The following is a 25,608-nucleotide window of genomic DNA, read 5'->3' on the forward strand; positions in this document are numbered from 1 at the left end:
TTTTATGTTATGATTTATGAAAATTAAAATCATTTACTATACCGTATAGTTGAAATTGGGTATGATTGAACTTCACATAAAAGACCTATGTTAGAATATTGTACTCGTTCAAAAGAATGAATTTTATCATCACTTGCAAATGTGGGTTTTTTAACACCAACAGGTTCTGGAATTGTTTTGATACTCATTTAATGACAATTTTAAACCTAACTAGACAAACCTGTATGTAGGTATAGGGTACGCTTGTAGTTGACACCACAACGACACGTCTTCTTTCGCGTATCGAAATGCAAAACGACTTTTTTCATCCAAAGCTAATGATGGAGGTTTGGCACCCAAAGGTTCTGGATTATACATTATAAAAATTGATTTAAGTTAATCTATTATATTTTAATCTGTCTTAATTTAGCTAATTTATTGATATTATTACATTTATTTGCATTTTATTACATAATATCTAATATGAAACTTAAAATATACTTTTTTATATTTGGTACTTTATAAATGATAACTATTTGTAAAAAATATTATATTTATATACTACCGACCTGAAAGACGGTATGGGAAAAGCCTGAGTTTGGCAAAAAAGTGTTATATATTGTCCAAAATGACGTACGATTGTTCTACTTTTATCATCTGGTGCAGTTGGAGCTTTAACACCAACAGTGTCTAAAGAGGAAATATTTTATCAAATTAAAATACATTTCCTAATAGTAATATTATTCCACAATGTTAAATGAGAAAAATTGAAAAATTTTTATATTAACTAAGTATGATAACCCTAAATGTATTTATAATTTTGCCTTACTGAGATAAAGGAACTGGAGAACCTTGTGCTAGACATAATAGACCAATCTCTTTTTTAATTTGTCTTTCTATCCAACTACGTTTTATATCTGAAGATAGTGAAGGAGCTTTAACACCAACCGGGTCTATAGAAAGTTAGGTAAACTTTAAACAAAATTAGGCATATTATTTCCAACCTGAATGCTGGGATAGGATATCCTTGTGCGTCACATAAAAGATTCAAATCAGCAAAAGACTTCATTTTAAATTTATATGTTTCTGATTTGGCGGAAAACGCAGGAGACTTTAAGCCTACAGGCTCTAAAAGGTACAACATAAAAATAAGTTTTTGAAATTATTGTATAATGGTCTCACCTGAATTCTGGGACAGGATATCCCTGAGATTGACACAGTAAAACAATGGCATTCTTAGAGCTTTTCTTTAAACGAGTACCTTCAAAATCTGAAGACAGTGTAGGAGATTTTAATCCTATTGGCTCTGAATACAAATTGAAAAAAAAATACTTGAACGTATATTTATGTAAATCAGGTTAAAATCTGAATGTTGGAAACAAGGTAATTTTTATTTAAATCAATTAAGTAATTCATAATAATTTATAAGTATTTTCATAATAAAACAATCAAAGTTAAAAACAATTTGACACTCGATAGTATACTTGTAAAAAAATGTTAACAATAAATGTTATTCACTATATTCAAATTAAGGAAATGATTAAATTCCTAGTTTATTAAAAAAAAGAAAAAAATTTAATTAGCTATGCAAAATTTATAATTAATAAATTGTATTAATAACTCAATTTTATTCCTACTTAGTTCATGTCTTAAAAGTTTATAACTAATTTGTTTAAATAAAAAAATTATTCTTTTTAATAGAAAATACTTGACAGTAGGTAGTTAGTCATATTTTATTACCCGATACATATTATGATACCAATACACCTACATATTTTCTGGGACACTAAATTTTTCATAAAAATAAAATTGTTTAAATTATTTTGTGTTTTATCATTTTGACTGCTATATCATTTAATTTTAACTAGAGGTTAAATTTAAATTGTAAAATTCACATCTTTTTTTTTTTAGCTCTCACCTAAAATCGGGTACAGGATATCCTTGTGATTGACACAATAAAACAATTGGACCGTTTACACGTTTTTTTAACCCTGTACTAGAAAAATCTGATGATAATGTAGGTGCTTTATAACCAACAGGTTCTGAAAATTCAGTAAGTATATTTTAACTTTGTATCTTGAAAACAATTAATTACTATTTTCTTTCAACCCAAATGCCAGTGAAAGATTTACCCATGCGACTTTATAATTAATTAATTTAAAAATAAAATTCTACATCTTCATTTACATAGTATATGAAAATATATCGATAACATTTTCTCACCTATGATCGGGAACTGGATATCCTTGTGATTCACACAATAACACAAAATCAGACTTAGATCTACGGTTAAATATAGTACCCTTTGAATCAGATGAAAAAGCAGGTGATTTTATACCAATAGGATCTAGAAATAATTGGATAGATAAAATGTATAATCTATCAAAGAAATAATTATAAAAATAATTTATTTCTAGCCAAAATGTTAGAATAAGGTAATTCTGGTAAATTTACTTTGTTTAAAAATAAATATTATACAACTATATTATAATTATTAAAAACAAATCTTTATTTTCAAATTTTGAGAGTCTATCATATGAGTTATATTAACATTGTGGAATAATCTCACCTGAAACTTGGGGCAGGGTACCCTTGTGCTGAACATAATACTGATAAATCATTATTAGACCGTTTTCTATACCTTGCACTTTCTGCATCAGATGAAAATACAGGTGATTTAAGACCTACTGGTTCTATAAATTATACCAAAAGATTTTATTATAAATACCTAACTGTACCTGAATGAAGGGATAGGATAGCCTTGAGCTTCACAGAGTAAACTAATACTATGTGAACTTTTTTTCTTGAATCTGGATATCTCGTCCTCTGACGGAAATGTAGGTGCCTTAAGACTATATGGTTCTGGAAGAGGTACATTTTATATCTAGATTGTTTATTTATTTATTTATTTTTTATTATTTAATAATTTATAGTTTAAATAATAATTGTATTACACTATATTATGATGTGTTTATTCAATAAATTGTATTAAGTCAACATTTTTTTAATTTGTTTACCTGTATTCCGGAATTGGGTACCCCTGTGCCGAGCAAAGCAAAGAAAGATGGTCTAATAAATGTTTAACAAACCAACTGGATTTTGAAGAAGACGGAAATGTTGGAGACTTGAATCCTACAGGTTCTATTTTATCCCAAAATATATAAAGAATAAGTCGATAAAATATTTTACCTGAATGTTGGTACACCATATCCCTGAGCCAAACATAATAAACTAATAGTTTGATCCATTTTTTTTATGTAGGTAACAGATTTAGCTTCCGATGGAAAACTTGGAGCTTTTAAGCCAATAGGTTCTATAATTGAAACCAAGAAATGTCATTATAACAAAAATTTTTGAAATTAAACATAATAATGTTTATACGGGGATATTTTGCTAATTGCACTAAAGCTCAAAACTAATGCTCTTTATAATTCAAACATTATTAATTATTTCATATTGCAATATTTATACCTATAAGTGGGAACCGGATAACCTTGCGCTGGACACAACATGTCTACATTTTGAAATAATCTTGACTTGAAAGATTCTGCTATCAGTGGAAATTTAGGTGCTGTCGAACTTACTGGTTCTAATGTTTTTAAATGGAAAATTTAATTTAGTTTTTATAACGTCTTACCCACCTTGAAATTGGTACAGGGTACCCTTGTGAAGGACAAAGCAGAACAAATGAACTATAACGTTGAATTTTAAATCCTTGAATATTTGTTGTTGACGAGAATTTTGGAGCAATACTAGTAATGGGATCTAAATTAAAATAAAACGTAAAACTACAAAATATAGAGCATGGTAATGAAAATATTTTTTACAATTATTATAAAATATATTGAAACTTTGCTTTATAATACTTATAGTTGAAAATTTAAATATGTTTAATTGGTTTTCCTAACTTTTATACCAAAGTCTTTTAATACGTTTATTCTATTCAAATGCTAGTCCTTACCTGTATGTTGGTACTGGATGACTTTGAGCAGAACAAGTTAACACAAGACTTTGTCCTGATCTGAACTGATAACTCTTACCAGTTTCCAAAGAAGCAAATTTTGGAGATGAACTACCGACGGGGTCTAAGAAGTGATAAAGTATTTTCTAATGTCACGATAACAGAAAAATGAAATAACTTTATTTCAATCAATATTTTATTTGATTTAATACTTTACACAGCTGACTTGTGCTTTAATGTGTCGCAGGGGTACCCTATCCCAACATTCAGGCTTCATTTTCAAACACACATTTTTTAGTTAACAAGTTTCTTTAAATTTTGATAGAATAAAATAGAACAAAATATAGCACACTTCTTCTTACACAGAACCAACATAATTATGTTAAATAAGTAAATTGTAATATAATTATTATTTAATTACCTACTTAAAAATAACCAGTAAAACTAAAAAATATGTGTTTGAGTACATTATTTATTTAAAAATATTAAATTAAAAAAGTAATTTTTTAATAAGATCAATGATGCATTTAATATAAAAAATGATAAAATATTTTTGATTTTAATAAAAATATCATATTTATTAATACCATTAAGATAAATGCAACAATGATCTTATTATAAATTATTTATTGTACCAAATAGCTAAATTGGAATTCTTAAAAAACCAATAAATACTTTTTAAAGTCATCTGTAATATTATAAATTAGTTTATAATTTAATTAATTAAAAATTAAAAATGCTATTTGTTATTATTACTTTTAACTCCCAAAATCAAGAAAGAATAAAAATTTAGCTATTTGCATTTACACTAAGAAAAATATATTGGTAAGCTATATTAAATAGATCAGTGTTTCTCAACCAATGTGTTGCTAGATAAGTTCAAATATGTCAAAGTATATAAAATGACACAACATGAGAGACATTTTTGATACAATTTACAAAAATTAATAGGTATTTGGTATAATTTTTAAAATGATTAAAAATAAGTCATCTATTGTCGACATTTATAACTATATATATTATATTTTTTTATTGTTATTCTTAATTTATATTACTAATTAAAATTAAATATTACCCATTATTCTTAGTTTTTTATTGTGTCTCAAAGTATAAAATATTTTAATAGTGTGTCATTATAATACAAAAGTTGAGAAACACTGGAATAGATAATAAACAAATATAACAAACTAGAAAAGTTGTGCATAAAACTATTTTCTAAAGATTGCCAGTAGAAGACATTCAATTCGTTCGACAACTTTATGTATAGTATTTATTATAAATCAAGAATAGAAATATTTAACATGAAATTTAAAAAAATAATAAATTAATATAGGAGATTAATTTTGAAAACATTTAAATATACTATAAAAATAATTCGTTTTTGCATAGAAAATAAAAATTATAAAATTGTAATTTAAAAAGCTTTTTGATTTAAAATATTTAATTATATACAATGTTTATTACCAATATACTTTTCAGTGAATAAGTAAAAAATAAAATAAAATTATATTTTACTAACCTGTAATAACTAATCTTCCTTTAGTAGCACTAAGTCTTGTTTCTCCAGTTAATCTATGTTTAGTTCGGCATTGGTAAGACTTAGTTCCATCTTCTGGTGTTACGTCACGAATATGTAATTCTCCAGAAGGTAAAACCAAATATTTACCATCTTGAAAATTAAAAATTAATTAAAATTAGAATTGATTTGCAGATATTTATTTTGCAAAAGCTTAGTAAAAAATATAAATGAGATTTCAAAAAATGTATAACATTTTAACGTAAATAATTTTGAATTGTTATAAACATTTTATTTTTTTAAAATTAATAATTATTGATGGTAATGAAATCTCACATAATCGATGCCAAATGAAAATATATTTTCTTAAGAAAGTGCAACAGTAAAATTTTCATTATTTAAAAAACTGTAAATAAGTAAATCAAAAAACTTATTTTAAACAAAATTTGAGATTATAATAAAAAAAAAAACTATTAAATGTTTCATTTAAAACCATTTAAAGCAGGAAAACTCCATTAGGATACAATCATGTAGTTATGAAATAAAATATCCATACCAGATAGATGGAAACTTTTTCTAAACAATAGCAGCATTAAATGTTTTTCCAATAAAAAAAATTCTAAAAAAAGTAAAATAATACGTTTTAAAAAATGTATGATGTCTTTAAAAAATATATATAAAGCTGCTATAGCATAGATAAAGTTTTCATATGCCTTAAATAATTTTCATCTCATGATTGTAAAAACCTGTATGGTTATTTACTTTATGAATTGGTATTTTTAGTGAAATATTCTACGTGTGGCACCATCTTAATACACAAACACTAATAAAGTATGAAGTTAACAAATTTATTATACATGCATTTTAAGTTAAATATAATTTTGCATCGATTATTCTCATTTAAAAGCAAAAGCAATGAACAACTGAACAATAATTAAATCTTTATATTAATATTCTGTTAATTAACAAGAAAAAAAATAAAAATAAATATTATTAAAATCAAATCATATTGAAATGTAAAATTAATATATTTATAAGCCCATTAAATATAAAGTTTTAAATTGTTCAGTGTTAACTAACTACGTAACGCATTCATTCATCACATTCATCCAGGATTCAGAGGAACATAAAGAAAAATGATAAAAATTGGAAACAAAAAAAGGAAAACCGTAACATACCCTTGTCTTGTTTATTTTAGAAAAAAAATCCGAATTTTTAAAAAAACATTTGAACCTTATAATAAAACTTTAGAGAATTAAGAATATTTTTCTATTTCAATACCATAAACATGATTTGCATTAATTGAATACTCATCACCATCATCTGAAGTCCAACTAGATACAAACACATAATCGGCAACAAAACTAGGGATGTGACATTTCAATATAGCAGTATTTCCACGAAGAATAGATTCATCCATTACATTAACAGTGTAAAGTTGATTGACCACTAAAAAGAGACAATTCAGAACAAACAATGAGACAATTTTCGACAAATATAATGAAATTTATTTGACTTAAATGTGTGGTAAAGAAAGTAAGTAACAATAATTTGAGAATATAATATTTTTTGAAATTTTCATTGATGAAAATATAAATTACAAAATACAAATACAGGATGAGAAAATAAGGAGAATTATGTAAATATATATATTTGATTTCATATTATAAGGTCTACAATAATAGAGATTAATACCAAAGTTTTTATCGGGTGATACAAAATATTTGTTTCCAATAGTATCTTCCCAAGAAACTACAGAAACATAATCAGCAACAAATGATGGAACAATACATTTAAAAATTGCAGTATTGCCCTTGATGACAAACATATCATACAAAATGGCTTCATAATATTGATTTACAGCTGAAATCAACCAATTGAATAATACAATTTCTACATTTAAGTAAATACATAATTGAAATATAGTTATTAGATATTTACATATTAAGATATAATATGTAGCTGATTAAATTTAGACTTCAAGTGACTCAAATTATATGAAACAGACTCAAATTTTCAAATTTTCAAAATATAATTATTAAAAATAGTTTTTTAACATCAAGACATATTGTATAAAATATATTAAATGTTTTGGTTAAAATACAAATATATTATTAGAAAATTTGAATATAATATATCAAAACCAATAAGTGGATTTTTTTGTGACAATTAGAGAATAGACAGGAAATGTCAAACTATATAATACTCAAGCAATATGAAATACTTATACAATTAAACAATCAATTTTCATCATTCACCATAATATCAAAAATAACTACCATGATTTTTATTTGAAATGAAATAGATTTCACCGTTAGTAGCTTCCCACGAATCAACATAAACATAATCAGACACAAATGAAGGTACAGAACATTTGAAAATAGCTGTATTTCCTCTAATTACAAACATATCATAAACTTGAGCTTCATAATACTGACTCACAACTGAAAAATATGTATTAAAAGTATATATACAAGTATTTATACATATTGAACTTATGGTTTTGAGAAAACTGATTCATTGGTTTAGGATAATAGATGGAAAATAATTGTTTTTTTTTTCTTCAAATAAATCATCTATTCCAAAATATAACAACTAGGTATTAACAACACAAACCCTTATAAAGTTGGTTAACATTGAACGATTCTCCAGACTCAGACACCCATTCTATAATTTCGAGAAAATCTCCAACAAAACTGGGTACTATGCATTTTAATATTGCTGTATTTCCTTTGAGTACAAACTCATCATTAACCCGAAGCTGATATGATTGTTCCACAACTAAATGCATATTTAATTAATCGTACAAAAAATTTTTTTGTATTAATCACAGTTATATTTTATAATATAATATATTCTGTACTGACATCGAGATATTAAATTGGATAGGAACAATAATACTAAATTAAAAATCATTCATATTTCTATCATACATTAAACATCGAGTAATAAAATGTATTGTACCCTGTTTATCTATACTTGTTCCGATATTGTTTCCACTATCATCCACCCATCCTAACACATGAACAAAATCTGCTACAAAACTTGGAACGAGGCATTTCAAAACAACAGAATTTCCTAACAGCACATATTCATCAATGACTCTAGTTTGATAAAGCTGATTTACCACTGGGTATATATAAAAAAAAAAACATATAAATAGGCTTTTTGACAGAATAATAATAATAATAATAAGGTAGATTTGTAGTTTCTTCAGCACATGATTTAAAAAATCTCTAGACAGGATTTTAAATAAACACATAGCAAACGTAAGTACAAAACCATATATTTAACCAGACTACTTAGTATTATACCATAATAATTATTGTAGTAATACGATTTTCCAGTGGAGTCTATCCAGTGAGTGACCGAAACAAAATCAGCAACGAAACTTGGTATTTCGCATTTCATAATGATGCTATTACCTTTGATGACGTACTCATTATCAGCCTCAACTTCATACGACTGATGAACAACTGACAAAAATATATTATATGTCCATGATTAACACACGTGCATTAACTATCATAAGAAAAATTGATTTTAAAATTCACAGTGAAGAAAAAGTTCTTTGGCTACGTATATTAATTGTTCATAGTTAATATTGCAAATTATGTATGGATTTTAGTCAGGATATTTAGACAAACGTTTGAAATAATAATCCTCATTGTGTTACGGAATCTTACAATCATTGTCATTCGTATTAAATATTGTATGAACAGTAAAAGTAGTGTCATTGTCGGCTATCCAAGCGTCCACTGAAACAAAATCGGCAACAAAACTGGGGATTTTGCATTTAATTATCGCGGTATTACCACGTATTACATATTCATTTTCAGCTTCAGTGACATAATTTTGAATTACCACTGTAAAATAATTAACACATTTGCAAAATAATCGAAAAATAATTATGCCTACATAAAAACTACCAATTCAACGATGATGATATATTTTGGATCATATATAAGGATTACTATAATACAGATATTTAAAAAACGTTATCATTTTCTAAGATTTTTCATTGATAATTTGTTTACTTTCAATTGAATCTTTAGTATACGTTTGACCTTCACTCGTCACCCAAGATTCGACAGTAATAAAATCGACTACAAACGACGGCACGCTACATTTTAATACAGCCGAGTTTCCTCGTATTACATATTCTGTAGGCATCAGCTCGGACTCATAGTTCTGATTCACAACTATTTTTAAAAACAATGAAGGATATACATATAAAAAATAAAATAAAAGAGTACCTAAATAAAAAGCCGTCGGATTTCAACATGTAAGGAGTTTTTAGTATACATCAGAACGCATTACACTTATTAAATACTACGTCCAAAAATTTCTGTGTACCATATCTGTCACTTAAATAACGGTATTCTTGACCATCAGAAGATATCCAAGATTCAATTGAAACAAAATCTGCTACAAAACTAGGCACTTTGCATTTAATTACTGCAGTGTTACCAAGTATTACATATTCATCTTCGGCTCCAGTAATATAATTTTGCAATACAACTATAAAAATATTACACTTAATCCTATCAATAAACGATTAAAATAAATAAAAGTGAAGTAAGTAGAAATAATCTTAGAAATAACCAATATTATGTTATTAACTATTTTTTTTTAATCGTGATCAAAATATAACTTTTCTTCATTTTAAAACGCTTAAAAACCTTTCCTAAGTCCTAACGTTATCTACTCAACGACGAACGGCTATTTCAAAATAACATTATTTATATGTATAAAATATTTTTTGTTGATTCTTTTAAAATATATAAATATATTTATATATATTATATGTAAATAATATAATATTATTAGGTTTTAAAAAGTTTACTTATCGAATAAAAAATTAAAGGCATGTTTTAAATGTCTATATTAAGTTTGAGGAATCGACGGATTTAGTGTACATAGTCAACTGGCCATCAAAAAATCATAACCTACCATAATTGTCATTTAAATTGTGATATTCTTGGCCATCAGAAGATATCCAAGAATTTACTACAACAAAATCTGCCACAAACGAAGGAATAGTGCATTTCAATATAGCTGTATTACCACGTATTACATATTCCGTTATCACCTCTGAAGCATACATCTGGTTAACAACTTAAGAGAAAATGAATCGATTTAACGTAAAGAAATTAGTTAAAAAAATAAATAAATAAATAGGTAATTATTGTATGAAAATATGTTAAATAATTTAATATTATACTTTTTTCTAAAATTTTCATAAAAATAATAAAATTTCAAATTGCTTAATAACTTATAAGTAAACGCTACTTTCACTAGAAATAATAAACATTTTTATATTTATCACAAAGGTACGTTCATAGCCTATGTAGGGAATGATTTTAAAATTATCGCGTGTAATTTATAAAATGCTTCTGATTTTTTCTAATAAAAATACCTTGAGTATAATCATGATGAAATGTATACTCGTTTTCTGTATTATCATTCCACGATAAAACTGTTACAAAATCGGCTACAAATGACGGTATACTGCACTTTATAATAGCTGAATTACCTCTGATAACATGTTCATTATTTACTTCTACCAAATAATTTTGCGTGACCACTGATCGTAAAAAAAAAATAATAATATCCATATGTAGATTTTAATCGAAGCATTAACTTGGATGGTAAAATATTAAGAGATTAAAAAGTTGCGTGTAAATTACCCGCAAGGGAATTTATATTAAGTGTTTGTTTGGTATATTGTGAAAAACAAAGAACGATAACCTGGAATACGATAGGGAGTGGAAGATTTAGTAGTCGTATAATAATTTAAATTGAATGACACATATTCTCTTTGTATATACATATGGTCTAATTTGCAAATACCATCATGGATAGATTGGGTTGACATAGAGGGGAACACATTTCCGGCGTCGTCTTGCCATGATATAACAGACACAAAATCGGCAATGAAAGGCGGTATACCACATTTTAATACTACAGAATTGCCTCTAATGACATACTCCAAGCTGACATCACTTCTGTATGGTTCTTGTATCACTAAAATAGTTTTTATTTATTTTATAAACTAGCAAGTAAATAATATCATCATTCAATAAGTAATTATTAATTGTAGTATATTTTATAACCAGAATACTACAGTTTTTTTAAAAATATTAACAGATTTATCATGGGATATTGAAAAGGATTACAAATTTTGACTCAAACAATTGTGTGTAATTAAAAACTTTAGTACCATAATTGGTTGCTCCGCTTTCATTGATGTAGTAATTATTACCAGCGTCATCAATCCAAGAAATTACATTAACAAAATCTGCTACAAAAGGTGGAATACTGCACTTGAATAATAACGAGTTTCCCCTGATCACATATTCTGGACTAACGTCACTTCTATACGGTTCTCCGATAACTAAGATCATTTATTTTATAAACAAACCATTAATAATGGATAGAAAAAGAAATGTGTTACAGGCACTTGAAATACTAGGATGTAGGTATCAATAATCGTACAATCCACAATAAAACTATTAAATTAAAATACCATCATTATTTAATAAGTTTACAGGGTTTTCTTCGATTAATGATGGTTCGTATACATTGCCACGATTATCCTGCCAAGATACAATAGTCACAAAATCTGCGATAAATGGTGGTATGCTACATTTTAATACAACCGAGTTACCCCGTATTACATATTCATTGTTCACTTCACTTCTGTATGGTTCTTCTATAACTAAATCGACAATATAAAATGAAGGAGTTACGCATAAATATGAAAATTTGATTTTAATAGGATTTCGTTTAAAATTTGTTAGGAATCTCCATATCATACTATATAATAATATATGGCAATGACTATAAAATACCATAATCTATTCCAGGGTAAAAATTGTCACCCTTATCAGTGCTCCATGATAATACAATAACAAAATCGGCGACAAATGATGGAATACCACATTTCATTACAACTGAGTTGCCTTTTATCACTGGCTCTTTATTTACGTCAACTTCGTAATATTGACTTACAGCTATATCAGAATAAATAATTAAGAAACTGTACACAGAAATAATTTATTATTGGATATAATTGTACGAAAGATTAGATAGGAAACATTGTCACTTTCAATTATAAAAGCAATTTTAATTAAATTTAAATCTATCAAATGCACACCACCAAATGTAATACCATTATCATCGCCTGGGTAATATACATCTCCATTATCAGTATGCCATGATATAACGGTTAAGAAGTCTGTGACATACGATGGAGTTTCACATTTCATAATCACAGAATTTCCACGAATCGCGTAAGCTTTATTTACATCAGTGTCATAAAACTGTGTAACGACTAGAAGAAACAGGTTATCAGAGTAGGTAATAGATATTTTTTAAACATATAGGGATGAAAAATTATAAACGTGTTTCAAAAGGGTAAAAAATATACATAAGTAGCTATTCATGTTTATTAATCTGAATACTTGACACATATATGAAGTACTTATGTCGCTGTATATTATTATTCTGGAATCTAGAGCAACGTGTATTTACACAATATAAATCATTAAATGTACACTTAAATCGACTACAACTTTGTAAAATGTGTTCAATATTTGGACAAAAATCTAGGAAGAACACATTCGAACTTTTAACACACTAATCTCCCTACCGTAATCAGATCCTAGAATATATTCCGAATCTTCGGTAATCCACGATACAACATGTACAAAATCAGATACATACGAAGGAACTTGACATTTCATTATAGCTGAATTGCCTTTAATAGCAAATTCTTTAATTACATCGATTTCGTAATTTTGTGCGACAACTAACAATACGAAACATCCATATTATAAACAACCATTATATTATTATAATAACAACTAATATATAAAATATTTAAAAAAAAAATCAATAGTTAAGTACTTATATCATCAGCTGTAAATAAAAAGTCAAATTAGTAATATTAAACAGAGCTTAATATATTATTATTATATCATCAAACATACAATTTAAATTAAAACATATAACGTATAAATAATATGTTGTTTTACTATACCTAATTATAATTTTTTTTAATAAAAAATACATTTAAGTATTATGAGCACATAATAACTAATAAGTATATTTATAAATAATATTATTTGTGTTTTTGTCTCTATAGCTCTATATATAAACTAGGTATATCGACTGGTTAAAGAAAAAAGCAACGTGATAAAATATTACTTGAGGCATCGATATCACTTGGTGGATGGATCAATTGGTAAAAAATTATGAACATAGTTTTACTTTACATGCATATAATTTATTGCATTTAAAGTTCTTATGAAATTACTCCATTAACTTAATTTATATGGCCTATATTTAATATTATTTGTCTTACGTACTTAAAATTACATATTTATACTGAATTTTGTGCTACCCCGGAAATTCGGAGTAACTACAACTTTAAATTTTACTCGACATTTTACGATTTCGAATGTACGGATACTGGTTTTGATATAACATATAAGTTAATTAACCAATAACTATAATTTAACTTGTATTTAGTCCCGAATGACATAAAAGAGTTATTCATTATTATATAATATACCTATGGTTGTTTAAAACCAAAAACTTTAATTTTAATTTTTCGTTTCTAAAAAAATCACTCTGCAGTTTCTTATTTTGTCTCTAACTAGTCGATATACGGTGTAATTAATATTCATATCACCAAATTACATTTTTAGAGTTAAAACTTTGAGAAAAAAACACGTTGTCTCATTCATATATACATATATGTATATAGGTTAATATTAATTTATATATTAAAATTATACTTGGTATATTTACTTTTTAAGAACACTGAATGTGTCAAAAATAACTCTGTGAATAGTTTTGGAAATGTTCCCAATTCCAGAAAACAAAAAAATAGTTCATATTTATTAAGCTCTCAAAATATTAACCATAAATGTTTACTAACCTCACAAATTAATGTATAATACATTAACTGTAACAAAGCCTTAAGTGTTTTAAAATAAATAATAAAATACTTAACAATAGATAGAGATTAAATACTATGTTATAAATGTATAGTATAAGTATAATATGATATATACATAATGAATATGTTTCAATTTACTATAAACTTAGGAATATTTAATTCATATTTTTAATATTCTCTCTGTGAAATATTTATCTTATATTTTCTCCTTCATTTAATATGTATTTAATAATTTCATACCATTAACCAAAAGAAAATTATATTTAAACAAACATATGAGTATTAAATGTGTTTGAATAATTGGATTAATTTTAAATGTTAATTTTAAAATTATCATAATTTCTTGAATTAATCAACTTACAAAAATTGTTTTATATAACATATTTTAAATCCATAATACTTTTAGGTATGCAATTATTAAATACTTTATTGCTGTGGTACACTTATTTTATTAAGCCACTTTATTTTAAATTAATTAATGACAGATAATACAAATTATTTTGTTTAATAAATAAAATTTAGTTTACATACCAGCTCGAACATTTACATCCCTAGAATGTATCACACCAACACGATTTTTAGCCATACAAATATAAACTTGGGCATGTACCTCTTGCTTATAATCTTCTGCTCGAAAAGGTGGAAATACCAAATTGCCATCTCCTTTGACCTATAAAAATATTAAAAGTGTTTAAAACCATAAACGTATAATTTTAAAAATTGTATTAAATAATTAGGTACTTAGAGCTAGGTAAAAAATAATAATGGTAAACCGCTCGATTTATCGGTCATTTTCAAAATGAGTCAATAACTAGTAAGTATAACAGAGATCGTTATGATAATGGCATAGTGTACATTCGTCGTTTTGTTTGAATTTTTACCACTTTTTTTAAAATAAGCAACTTGTTTTGATTGAATTTTTTAGATTTTTGTGAAATTTTATGTCTTAAACCCAATTTATCACTATATTTATAACCACAGGGGCTTTTTTAAACCTCCCCTATCGAAACATAAACATCCGACCTCGATATAAATACTCCGACACAGCCACCAATTATAATTATTTTATACACATATATACAAAAAAAAATAATTTAATCCATAACCCAGTATAATATAATTATTACAATTTAAATTCAATAGCTGTATAAATATTATAAATATTAAAAATTAAAGTATATTAAGTTAAAAATGTTTGCTTGGATCGTATATAATTACCATTATCACTAGTCACTACGATTAGCATTGAAAACCATACTGAACAGTTAGATACTATTCGCTTCGTTAAGAAATTTAAAATTTGTTGTTAAAAAGTAAATTTTAAATTTTAAAAAAACGTGTATTTTTAATTCAGAGAACATCATTACATAAAAATTTACTATTTAATTGATAATGTCAGTGGCATACTGATTTAACATGGGAGAGTTAAAGAATTTATGCTAGCACCTGGGGCCCAAATGCTTATTAAATGTTTAAGATTTTCATCTCACCACTAATTATTTGAGTATCAATTAGAAAAGTATCTATACAGAAACTTGAAAATATAATTTACTTTTTAATATAAATATATTATAGCTGCCATAAATCATTCTGGAATGAATACATAGGAATTATTCTGTTATTATCTTATGATTCTTATGGTATTTTACTACTAAGGTACATGATTGCACATAGACAAGACCATACAAGTATAAATACAATCTCCACTACCATCTACCTCATTCTATTAAACACAATTTAGGTGTCACTTATTGTATTATATGTTTTATAAATTATTAAAGAATAAAAATTCTTACTTGTCGTAAACCAGGTACGTCTCCAACAGCAGTACCATCAGCACGTATCCAAATAATTTCAGGTCTAGGACTACCCCTAGCAGTACATTCAACAATAGCTCCAGTAGTATTTGAAAAATCCACCCGATTTTCTGGTTCTTTGATAAACATGGGTCCCATGGTAGTATCATCTTCACACAAGACTATAAAAAACGTAAAATATATAAAACAAATTAGTTTTGTGAAATAGTTCGTTTAGAAACAATAATTTTTTTAAATATATAATTTTAAACAAGTAATTTAGTTTTAGATTTATTTTAATTTAATTAGTAGCTTTAATTATGGGTTATAATTATATTATTAAGACTGAATATTTTAATATGATACGGTATTCATTACCATAGTTAATAAATGAGCTCAAAGTTATTAATCTTTTTGTAATAAACTTAGATTGATATATTTTAAACAATATCAATAATATAGAAAACTGAGCTTCAGTCAGAATAATTCTGCACGAATGTGAAAATTAATCTTTGTATTAAAATGAAAATATTTCTTAGTAAATCCGTAACTGGTATAATTGATATATTTAATCAATGCTGATATCCTGCGGAATCGAGATGAATGAAGCGAAGTTGAGTTTCAACACCTAATCACTGTACCCTATTTCTGGTTTAAAAACATTAAATTCAATATTTTTGTAGCTATTTAATTATTTATAAGTACTCTAAATTACGATATTAAATTTTAATTTCTTAATTTTTTTTTAAGAATGATAATGTACGATGAGATATGATGAAACTTAAGAGGTTAGAAATTTAATGCTTTACAAGTAAAAGCTCATATATAATACATATACACTACAATTGCCAGTACAATGGGATATTTTGATATAATTGGTGTACTATAGATTACTTTTGATATGCCTTTGTTATATTTTTAAATTGAATTCATAAGAAGGAAGTTAAATTTTAAACAATAATTTTATAATCTCGTTTTATCATATTTTAAGTTATAACACTATTGAAATGTTTTTAAATACATTAATAAATAATGAAATACATTTGGTTTAACTCAACAACACATTATTTATGATTTTATTTTTCTATATTGCTTTTAAAACTATTCAAGGAATTATTAGGAGACACACTACAATATAATATTATTATATAATAAAATGTATAGAAGTAAAAATACTTTACAACATACCCATGTTACCTACTGGGTGTTACAATGCAAATAATTAAATAATTTTAGTTTATGTTTACAAAACTTCACTTAAAATTTACCAATTTATAAATAAACAAATATGTTTAATTCATAAAATTACCTTAAAAATTAGAAGAAAAAAAGTTGAAAATTTTGTCAAAAAATAATTGTATTTTATATTTTTATTTTATAAAATAATAGTTATTATTACTTAAATATATATATATATATATTTAACGAACTAATGAGTAATAACTATACATATTAATATATAATAATAAGACGACAGCAAAAATTTAAAAACAAAAATTAAAAATTATAGCATTAAACTATAATATACTTAACCATCATCATTATAATTAAATTAAATTATTATGAACATATGTTCTTTGTATGAGGTAACAAACACATACCAATAACACGTGTTTTAAATACAAATAAACTACACTTATTCAGATCAAGAAATCGACATTTACTTTTTGAACTAGTAACAATTATTTAAGACTTCGTATTTTAAATATCTAAGTTGTAGAAAAATGTGAAAGGAATTTTCTATAAATAAACAGTAGTGGTCTATGGTAGGTATTATAATACTATTATATATATATATATTATGTGTGGGTGTATGTGTTAGGATAGATTTTAAAGAAATAAGGATATTTAAATAAATATTAAGTAAATTTGGTTCCAATACCTAACTGAATAAGTTTACAATAAATTGAATATATAGCTAATAAAATAAATTTACGCTAACCCTAATTTTAGTAAAACCATATTTAATCTATACATGATTTTACACACCAATTTAATTAACATATTAACATATTTTTATTATTAAATTAGTTGTAAATTATATACATACTCATTTACGTTACATGAATAGATTGTTAAATTAATATTATCAAACAAATGTAGATAAAATAATAATATGTATCTCAATAAAATTTTCATAATTATTTTATATGTTTATATATTTTTTTAATATGAAATGGTAAAATAAGTATTATACATATTGGTTATTGCATTATTAATTTAAATAAAGTCGATAAAATAATTTAATTAAATATATCATTTCATCTAATATCTCAAAGTTAAGTGGGTATTATTTAGTAATTTTCAAGGTTGTACTAACGTACATAAAACATGACTAATATAGAATGGACTAAGTCTAAGTGAACGTAAACTAAATAAGTATGTGTGGATATGATCTTAAATAATGTATCCTATATAGTCTAAAAAGCTATATTGTGTAATGTGTGGTAATAAAAAAATAAAAAATATCACGGCGCAAGCGTTTTTAAAATATATTTCATAAAAACATAAACAAATTATCTATGTGTACCTAAAATATTATTAATTATAATTATTTGTTCAACAGTTTCGTCAAATATTGAAATTTGATTAGGTACTACTGTAATTGGATATAAATATTTTGAATGTTATGTTTATTATTATTTATAATTGTGGTCTGTGGATAATTAGCCAAGGGTTATAAAATATTAATTTATAAAATTAAACTCTTAAATTTAAAATATAGGTAAATAGATAAATAATTGATATCTTGAACTCGATGTTTATCGATACTCGATAGATTGTATCAATATTATTTTGTTATGTATCTACTATTAATTATTAAATAGTTATACACAGTAAATATAAAGAATATCATTAATTATTTGAAATGATTTGATTTAATACTGTTTTTAAATTTTAGTAAATATTAATTAATTTGCAGCACACAATTCATACAGATATAAAATATATGATTAAATAATTTAATATAATTTAAGTACTCTATGTTCAATACACTTGTTACCCAAACAAGCGACAAATTAAAATGCACAATGAAGACGAATTAAATGACAACGCGCTCAGCATTGACCTCAACATTGCGCTGTTCCCACGATGACAAATTCCATACACTAGCACACACTAACACTACTTTCATAGTTTTTCAAGGAAAATTTCGCATTTTTTGATATTTTGAAACACGTAAATATTTTGTTTTAAAGTAAAACCTATGGACCGAGTCAGGTGGAAAAAATCTAACAGGTACAAATATTATTTTACTGCGATTTTCTACAGTAAGATTTTATAGGTACATTATATCAGCCACATGAGTATGTTATGTTCATGCACCGAAAAAAGAACACCTGGCTAACGCTCGGTTCTCGTCACGTATACTGTGGTAGAACGCGTGTGGGTCACCACCTAAACATTCGAGTACTACAGGCAGCTGCAAAGCACTACAACATCTGTCATGGTTTAAATCTCAATGTGTTTATAACCACCAATGAAAAAAAAACTATCAAAAAGAATAATATTTTTTCTCTATCGCCATCATAAAAAAAATACCTATATAGTACCTATTTCAAATAAATTTGCTTTAAAAAAATATAATAAGCATAGAAACAAAACAAATAAAATTAATTAAAATATATAATGCAATATACCAATCAACATAAATTACCTAAGTACCTAATATATAAGGGTACATATTATAAGTACTACCAAATACTGAATAGGTACATACAGGAGACATTTTAATACGGTCTAGTATAAAATATATATTAGTATATCTTTATGTATACAACCTATATAATAAAATATTAAAATAGTATTTAGTATATATACTCATTATATTTATTATTACTTTTTAGTTATTAGTCATTAGCCGTTACTCATTACATAGGTAATGTATTGAATATTTTAATATTAAATGTTCTAATAAGTCATCAGCTGCATTTATTCCTATATGAATATAAATTGCAGGCAAATATTTGAGCAAACCTATTTCTTATACAGAAGTCATGAATAAATTTTACTGTTATGTTTTTTTTTTATATCTGTAAACACTTTTTGGGAAAGTAAATATAATTCAATTTTTGAAAATGGGGTAGCTTTTAATAGTTTATTGTATGTAATAGTATTTTGGGAGGTCAATGGTAAAACATTCGTTAAAACCACAAAGAAATCAAAGAAATACAGTAATTTTTTTATGTAAATCTAATTTTTGACAAGATCAATTATGTTTTTTTGTTTTTTTGTAACTTAAAAACTAATAACCGCAGATACTTGAAATTTTCACAAAATGTTTATATAATAATTTTTTTATTTATAATAAAATTTACAAACTATTTTGATTATTTTTGAGTTAATTATAGGCAAGCGAAATTTTCAATGGTTTTAGTTTTTTTTTTAAAGAAATGTAGAATTAAAAATTATTTGATGGATAAACATGTTTGAACATCTAATACAAAGTTCCTGATAAGTATAGGGTTAGGATATTTATGATATTGCATATTTTTTTTAGGTGTTCCAATAGCTTCCATTCTTATATAGAAATGTTTCATGATATCTATATTTAAAATATCAAAATTTTATATTGCATATAATTGCATATTTTACCATTTATTATTTATAAGTGCATTATTTGACGATTTTTGATGAAAAATACCATAATTTTATATTTTATTAACCGAATTTGAAAAAAGTTTGATTATCTGCATTTTACAAAGTATTTTACAAATTATCAATTATTTATTGTTGAGAATTCAATATAACTTAAATATATACGTATTAGCATCAAATAAAGGAAGATTTACAACAGAACATTTAAAACAAACAATAATTATTCAATGAAACACTTTTTAAAATATATTTTATTATATTTAATTTTATATAGTAAATAATATAATTCAAGAATTTAATAGACAATAATGAATATAACGAGCACATAAAAATTATACCAACTCAATTTGTTAATATTCTATTATTAATTGAATTTTTCTCTATGTATTTATTGAATTTTTTTTTGTCAACATTTCTTTATTTTTTAGTGCATAAGTACATATAATATATTCACAATTTTTTTAGTGCATAAACATCCTAACCCTATACTCATAAGTTATTAATTCTAAATTAAAAAATATCGAAAATTTTTAGCCATAAAATCTTTTGTAAGCGTTAAATGTTAGAATTTTGGCACGAAAATTCACAAAAATCGCAAATAATTTTAAACTATTTTGCAATAAGAACTTCATAAAAACTTTTGTTTTTATACATAAGTTTTGAAAATTTAATTCAAGATAGGAATCGATCTAGAGTAATTCGTACTAAAACCATATACAATTTTAAAAAAACAATAATTGTTTTTTTATAGACATTAAAGTTCAAATTAGGACGAATTAACTTATTTAAATGTTAAATAACGTCATAACGATGTTAATTATCTAGTTATAATTTAAAAATATATTACTAGGAACTTAAAACTTAAACGTATATTATATTATTATGAACTTAACAAAACGCAAAAATATTTTTGATTTATTTTAAAATATTATCTATTTATATTGTGAACCTATTTTTATTGTTTTATTATATTTACAGAATTATGTTATTAATTTTTATAAAATATGTTTAATACACATTTATAAATTTTTTATTAATTTATTAATATATTTTTATTATTATTCACAGAATTATTTATTTTAAGTTTATATGGTGTGTTAAAAATATTTATTATTATAATATTTAATATTATTAATATAATTAATACAAAATGTTCGGAAAAAATGTTATCAACCTATTGTAACTATACTACGAAATAAAATAAATGATTTTAATAGCTTTATCAAAAAATATATACTAGTGATAAAGGCTAACGAATCATTACTCAGAAACATTGTTTGTAAACAATGATATATCTGATGTCATTGAATTCAAATTTTACCTACCTATAACAGTAATAGCTCACTTATTTTCAACTTCAAGATTATATTTCTAAACACAAACTGTGGCTCAAATTTCTTGAATCGTGAAATAAATTTCAAACAATGCACCGTACGAAATAAAAAAATACATATATATTTAGCCCACTGTGGCGGTATTAAAATGTACAACTATTACAATTGTATGAAAGAACAAACTAACGTTGTTCGTGGCCTACTACAGTATTACGCGGATATGCAGTTTAATATAACAATTATCTTATCGTGCACTCAAAAGACCAATTTTACGACTACGAAATATAAATTCAAGTCGATATTTTTTTTAATTCTTGATTTTAAAATATACTGCCCTAAATAATGCATTTTAATAGGTATTTTATACTATTTTATATTGGACTTATTATAAGTATTACATTTTAACATTTAAAAATGTAAAATATATATTTTAAGTATTTCATTTTATTCTATATTTAAATATCATAAATGACGTGAACTATACATTAGTATGTTACTATCATACGAGAAATTACAAACGACTGACTCACAGACTCATTTCTCCTCCCCCAGAATATCCATTGTTCCATCAAATTTGAAAGTCAAATTGTAATATGGACGGTTGTCGTAGCTAATTATTGTTATTATTTAAATGTACGTGGACGACGATATTTTGTTGGTAAAACCATTCTAAGAACAATAAACCAAATGATTACATGGAACGCGGTTGAGCATAACATAATTTATAATCTAAATGTTAAACACAGTTATAAGCGAAAGGGTTTAAACCTTTATATTATATTTAACATTTTAGAAGTAGATTTTTCATAAGAAAATATCTGCTTTTAAATTAAAATAATGCTAACTTAAAACTTATTTTACTAAAAATATAATATAGGTAGGTACCTACTTATTGTTTGTTTACGTATAGTAATAAAGTAATAATGTGGGCGGTAAACTGGTAACACACTACATTGTACAGTGAAAGTACACTATATCGGTTACACTACAAAAACATGATCGATTTGTTATTGGGGCGGATGCTGTTTCACGGGCAAAGTTCTTTCAGTTAAGTGTTTTTCCTCCAAAATGCGCTTGCGTAAGCACAGTTTATTTACATACAGTTCTCGGTATAATACCTATACCATATTATATAGATGTATGCAATAAATAACCCGTCATCGTAACATTTCAAAACTATTTTTATTTTACTTAACTTATTAAATGAAATAATTATATTCTGTTAATAAAACTTGATTATTTTTTTTTAGAACTTATTTAGTTTTAATCATAGGAAATAGAAGTAGGTATGTAGTTTAACATGCTATTAACTATTACAAAATGATAAATTAAAAATATTAAGTAATTATTAATTAATATTTTTGAAAAATATTATATTAAGACGTAAATTACCATTGAGCAAAATTAAACTGGACATAGTAGGCATACTACATATATCCATACACTAAGTACATACATTAATATACTACATTAGACTTCATAAAATTGTCATGACTGATAAAAAAATTTGAATCTTCTATATACAAGTATATGCAAGATTTTACAATTAATTTCAATGAAAATATAATCGTTCAAATTATTAATAAATACTTAATAAAAATACAACAAACTATTTAATATCAATAGTATGTGACCAGTAAAAACTAAATATAGATAAAGGATAATAATGTATTAAATTGCATGGTGTTTTATAATATTAAACATTTGAAAGAAATATATAATAATGATAAATCACTGCATATTTTAAAAAACGATTCTGCGTAGCGCAAAGCTTGGTTACAGTGGGACAAAATATTTATTAGAAATATTTAGATGGTTGACAATATTTCCTTTAATTCCCTTATGACTTAGGGACTACCCTACAATAAGAGTGACTATTAGAGAAACAATACTTAGAGAATAAATTATAAACTTTTTATACACTCATATTTATGCTTTTAATAAATATCAATGATTAAGGTGCATAATACATATGCTTATAAAAAGATACCTATGTAAAAAGTAAAAAGAAATCTTACCTACCTCAAAGATTAAAATATATAAAACAATAGGTAAAACAAAATACAGTATGAATGAAACTTATTATGAGCTTCTAGGAAAAATGTATAAAATTAATAAAATATTTCTATATTCAGAAAATACATCGTGTTTTCTAGTTTTCCATAAACTGTATTAAATAAAGAAAAAACTAAATTTTTTATATTAGTTTTATAAGCATAATATTTAGGATTTGATATTAGGCCTTACAAATATAATGAAACTGCCATAGGAGGGGGCCTCGAACCCTTCTTGAGTCCACCACTGCTTTTGCGCACTCCTTTTAATTTTTTCCAGCTCAAACACATAATCTAACGCGTTTCTAACCATGCTAATACTTTCAAAATCACCGATTTTCTATTGATTTTAAATGGAACAAGGCTAATAGACAACGGAACATATTTAATAAATAAAACAAAAACGATGGAATACAACGTAAGCCGGTAATTTACGTACAAGCTATATTATTGTGATTAGTGGCCAATATGTTTTGAATAAAACATCATGGAAAAAACTAGCTTTAAGAATGTTGAAATTTATCCTTAAAATATTTTCATCCATTAATTTAATAAATTAACTCAATAGATTAAATAAAGATAAATAAATAGATAAATAAATAAATAAATTGATTAAATAAATAAAATCAATAATTATTCATTAAAGGTATAAAAGTATTTTTTAAACATTTATTTACGCATCAGTTGCAGTTAAAAAGTAAGACATTTCCATGTTAGCGGATCAAAATAATTTTAATTATAAACTAATATTGGTATTTTACACGTTGAATAATATTATTATAACTTCATGTATATTATATGCTGGAAAATATATCCCGGATATGTAACGACATCCATCCGCAAAGGAAATACGAGATACCATTCCGAGTCGACTACGTTTCATTTATTATTTAAAAATATTCAAATACTTCGCCAGGAATAACGGAAATTAAAAATAGGTTCCCACGATTTCATAAATTATTATTAAAATTATTATTTAATAAAAATATTAGAAACGTCGGTATATAGTTCGGGCACGTGCACAATCAGAGATTTACTTGGCGTAAAGGATACTGCTGTTGAGTGTTGAGTGCTCGGAGTATTGTTTAGACGGCAACAGGATTTCAGTGGTTGCTATGGAAACACGGAGGCCCAATGAACCCGCGTGTGCTGCCAGACAGGGTTGTAGGACGAGTAGAAGGCGCAGTTACGTTAAAAGCGTAGATCGATGAGAAGGATACATACGCGTAACACTAATATTTAAAAATTATTTTTGACATCATATGCACTTTTCTTTTAGTTTTAACTACAAGCCATTAATTCAAAATTATTGTGAATATTGCCGCTATACAATTTCATTTTCAGAAATTTGGTCATACACACTCGTATTTTTTTTTTAAAACACATCACATTATTATAATA

The 25,608-nt window shown here is 25.0% G+C and overlaps 1 protein-coding gene across 50 annotated transcripts in view; it reads right to left on the reverse strand.

Annotated features, from left to right (window-relative positions):
* Nucleotides 1-25,608, reverse strand: part of LOC113554944 (Down syndrome cell adhesion molecule-like protein Dscam2) — a 62,478-nt gene that overhangs the window by 33,467 nt on the left and 3,403 nt on the right. For 20 of the 50 annotated variants that reach the window (XM_026959049.1, XM_026959068.1, XM_026959057.1 and 17 more), the window contains exons 2-5: nt 16,221-16,402; nt 14,956-15,094; nt 11,986-12,177; nt 5,460-5,609 (exon numbers count right to left, since the gene is read on the reverse strand). In XM_026959049.1, coding sequence (XP_026814850.1) covers nt 5,460-5,609; nt 11,986-12,177; nt 14,956-15,094; nt 16,221-16,402 — 663 coding nt within the window. Of the gene's footprint in view, nt 1-220; nt 345-983; nt 1,108-1,161; nt 1,286-1,897; nt 2,022-2,717; nt 2,842-3,168; nt 3,293-3,450; nt 3,569-3,620; nt 3,745-5,459; nt 5,610-6,737; nt 6,906-8,420; nt 8,586-9,812; nt 9,978-10,409; nt 10,575-11,985; nt 12,178-12,310; nt 12,473-12,630; nt 12,793-14,955; nt 15,095-16,220; nt 16,403-25,608 lie in introns of all 50 variants that reach the window. The other 30 variants (XM_026959090.1, XM_026959078.1, XM_026959074.1 and 27 more) reach the window with 21 other exon arrangements.

This window comes from Rhopalosiphum maidis, chromosome 2 (genome assembly GCF_003676215.2).
Source record: "Rhopalosiphum maidis isolate BTI-1 chromosome 2, ASM367621v3, whole genome shotgun sequence".
Taxonomy (NCBI): domain Eukaryota; kingdom Metazoa; phylum Arthropoda; class Insecta; order Hemiptera; family Aphididae; genus Rhopalosiphum; species Rhopalosiphum maidis.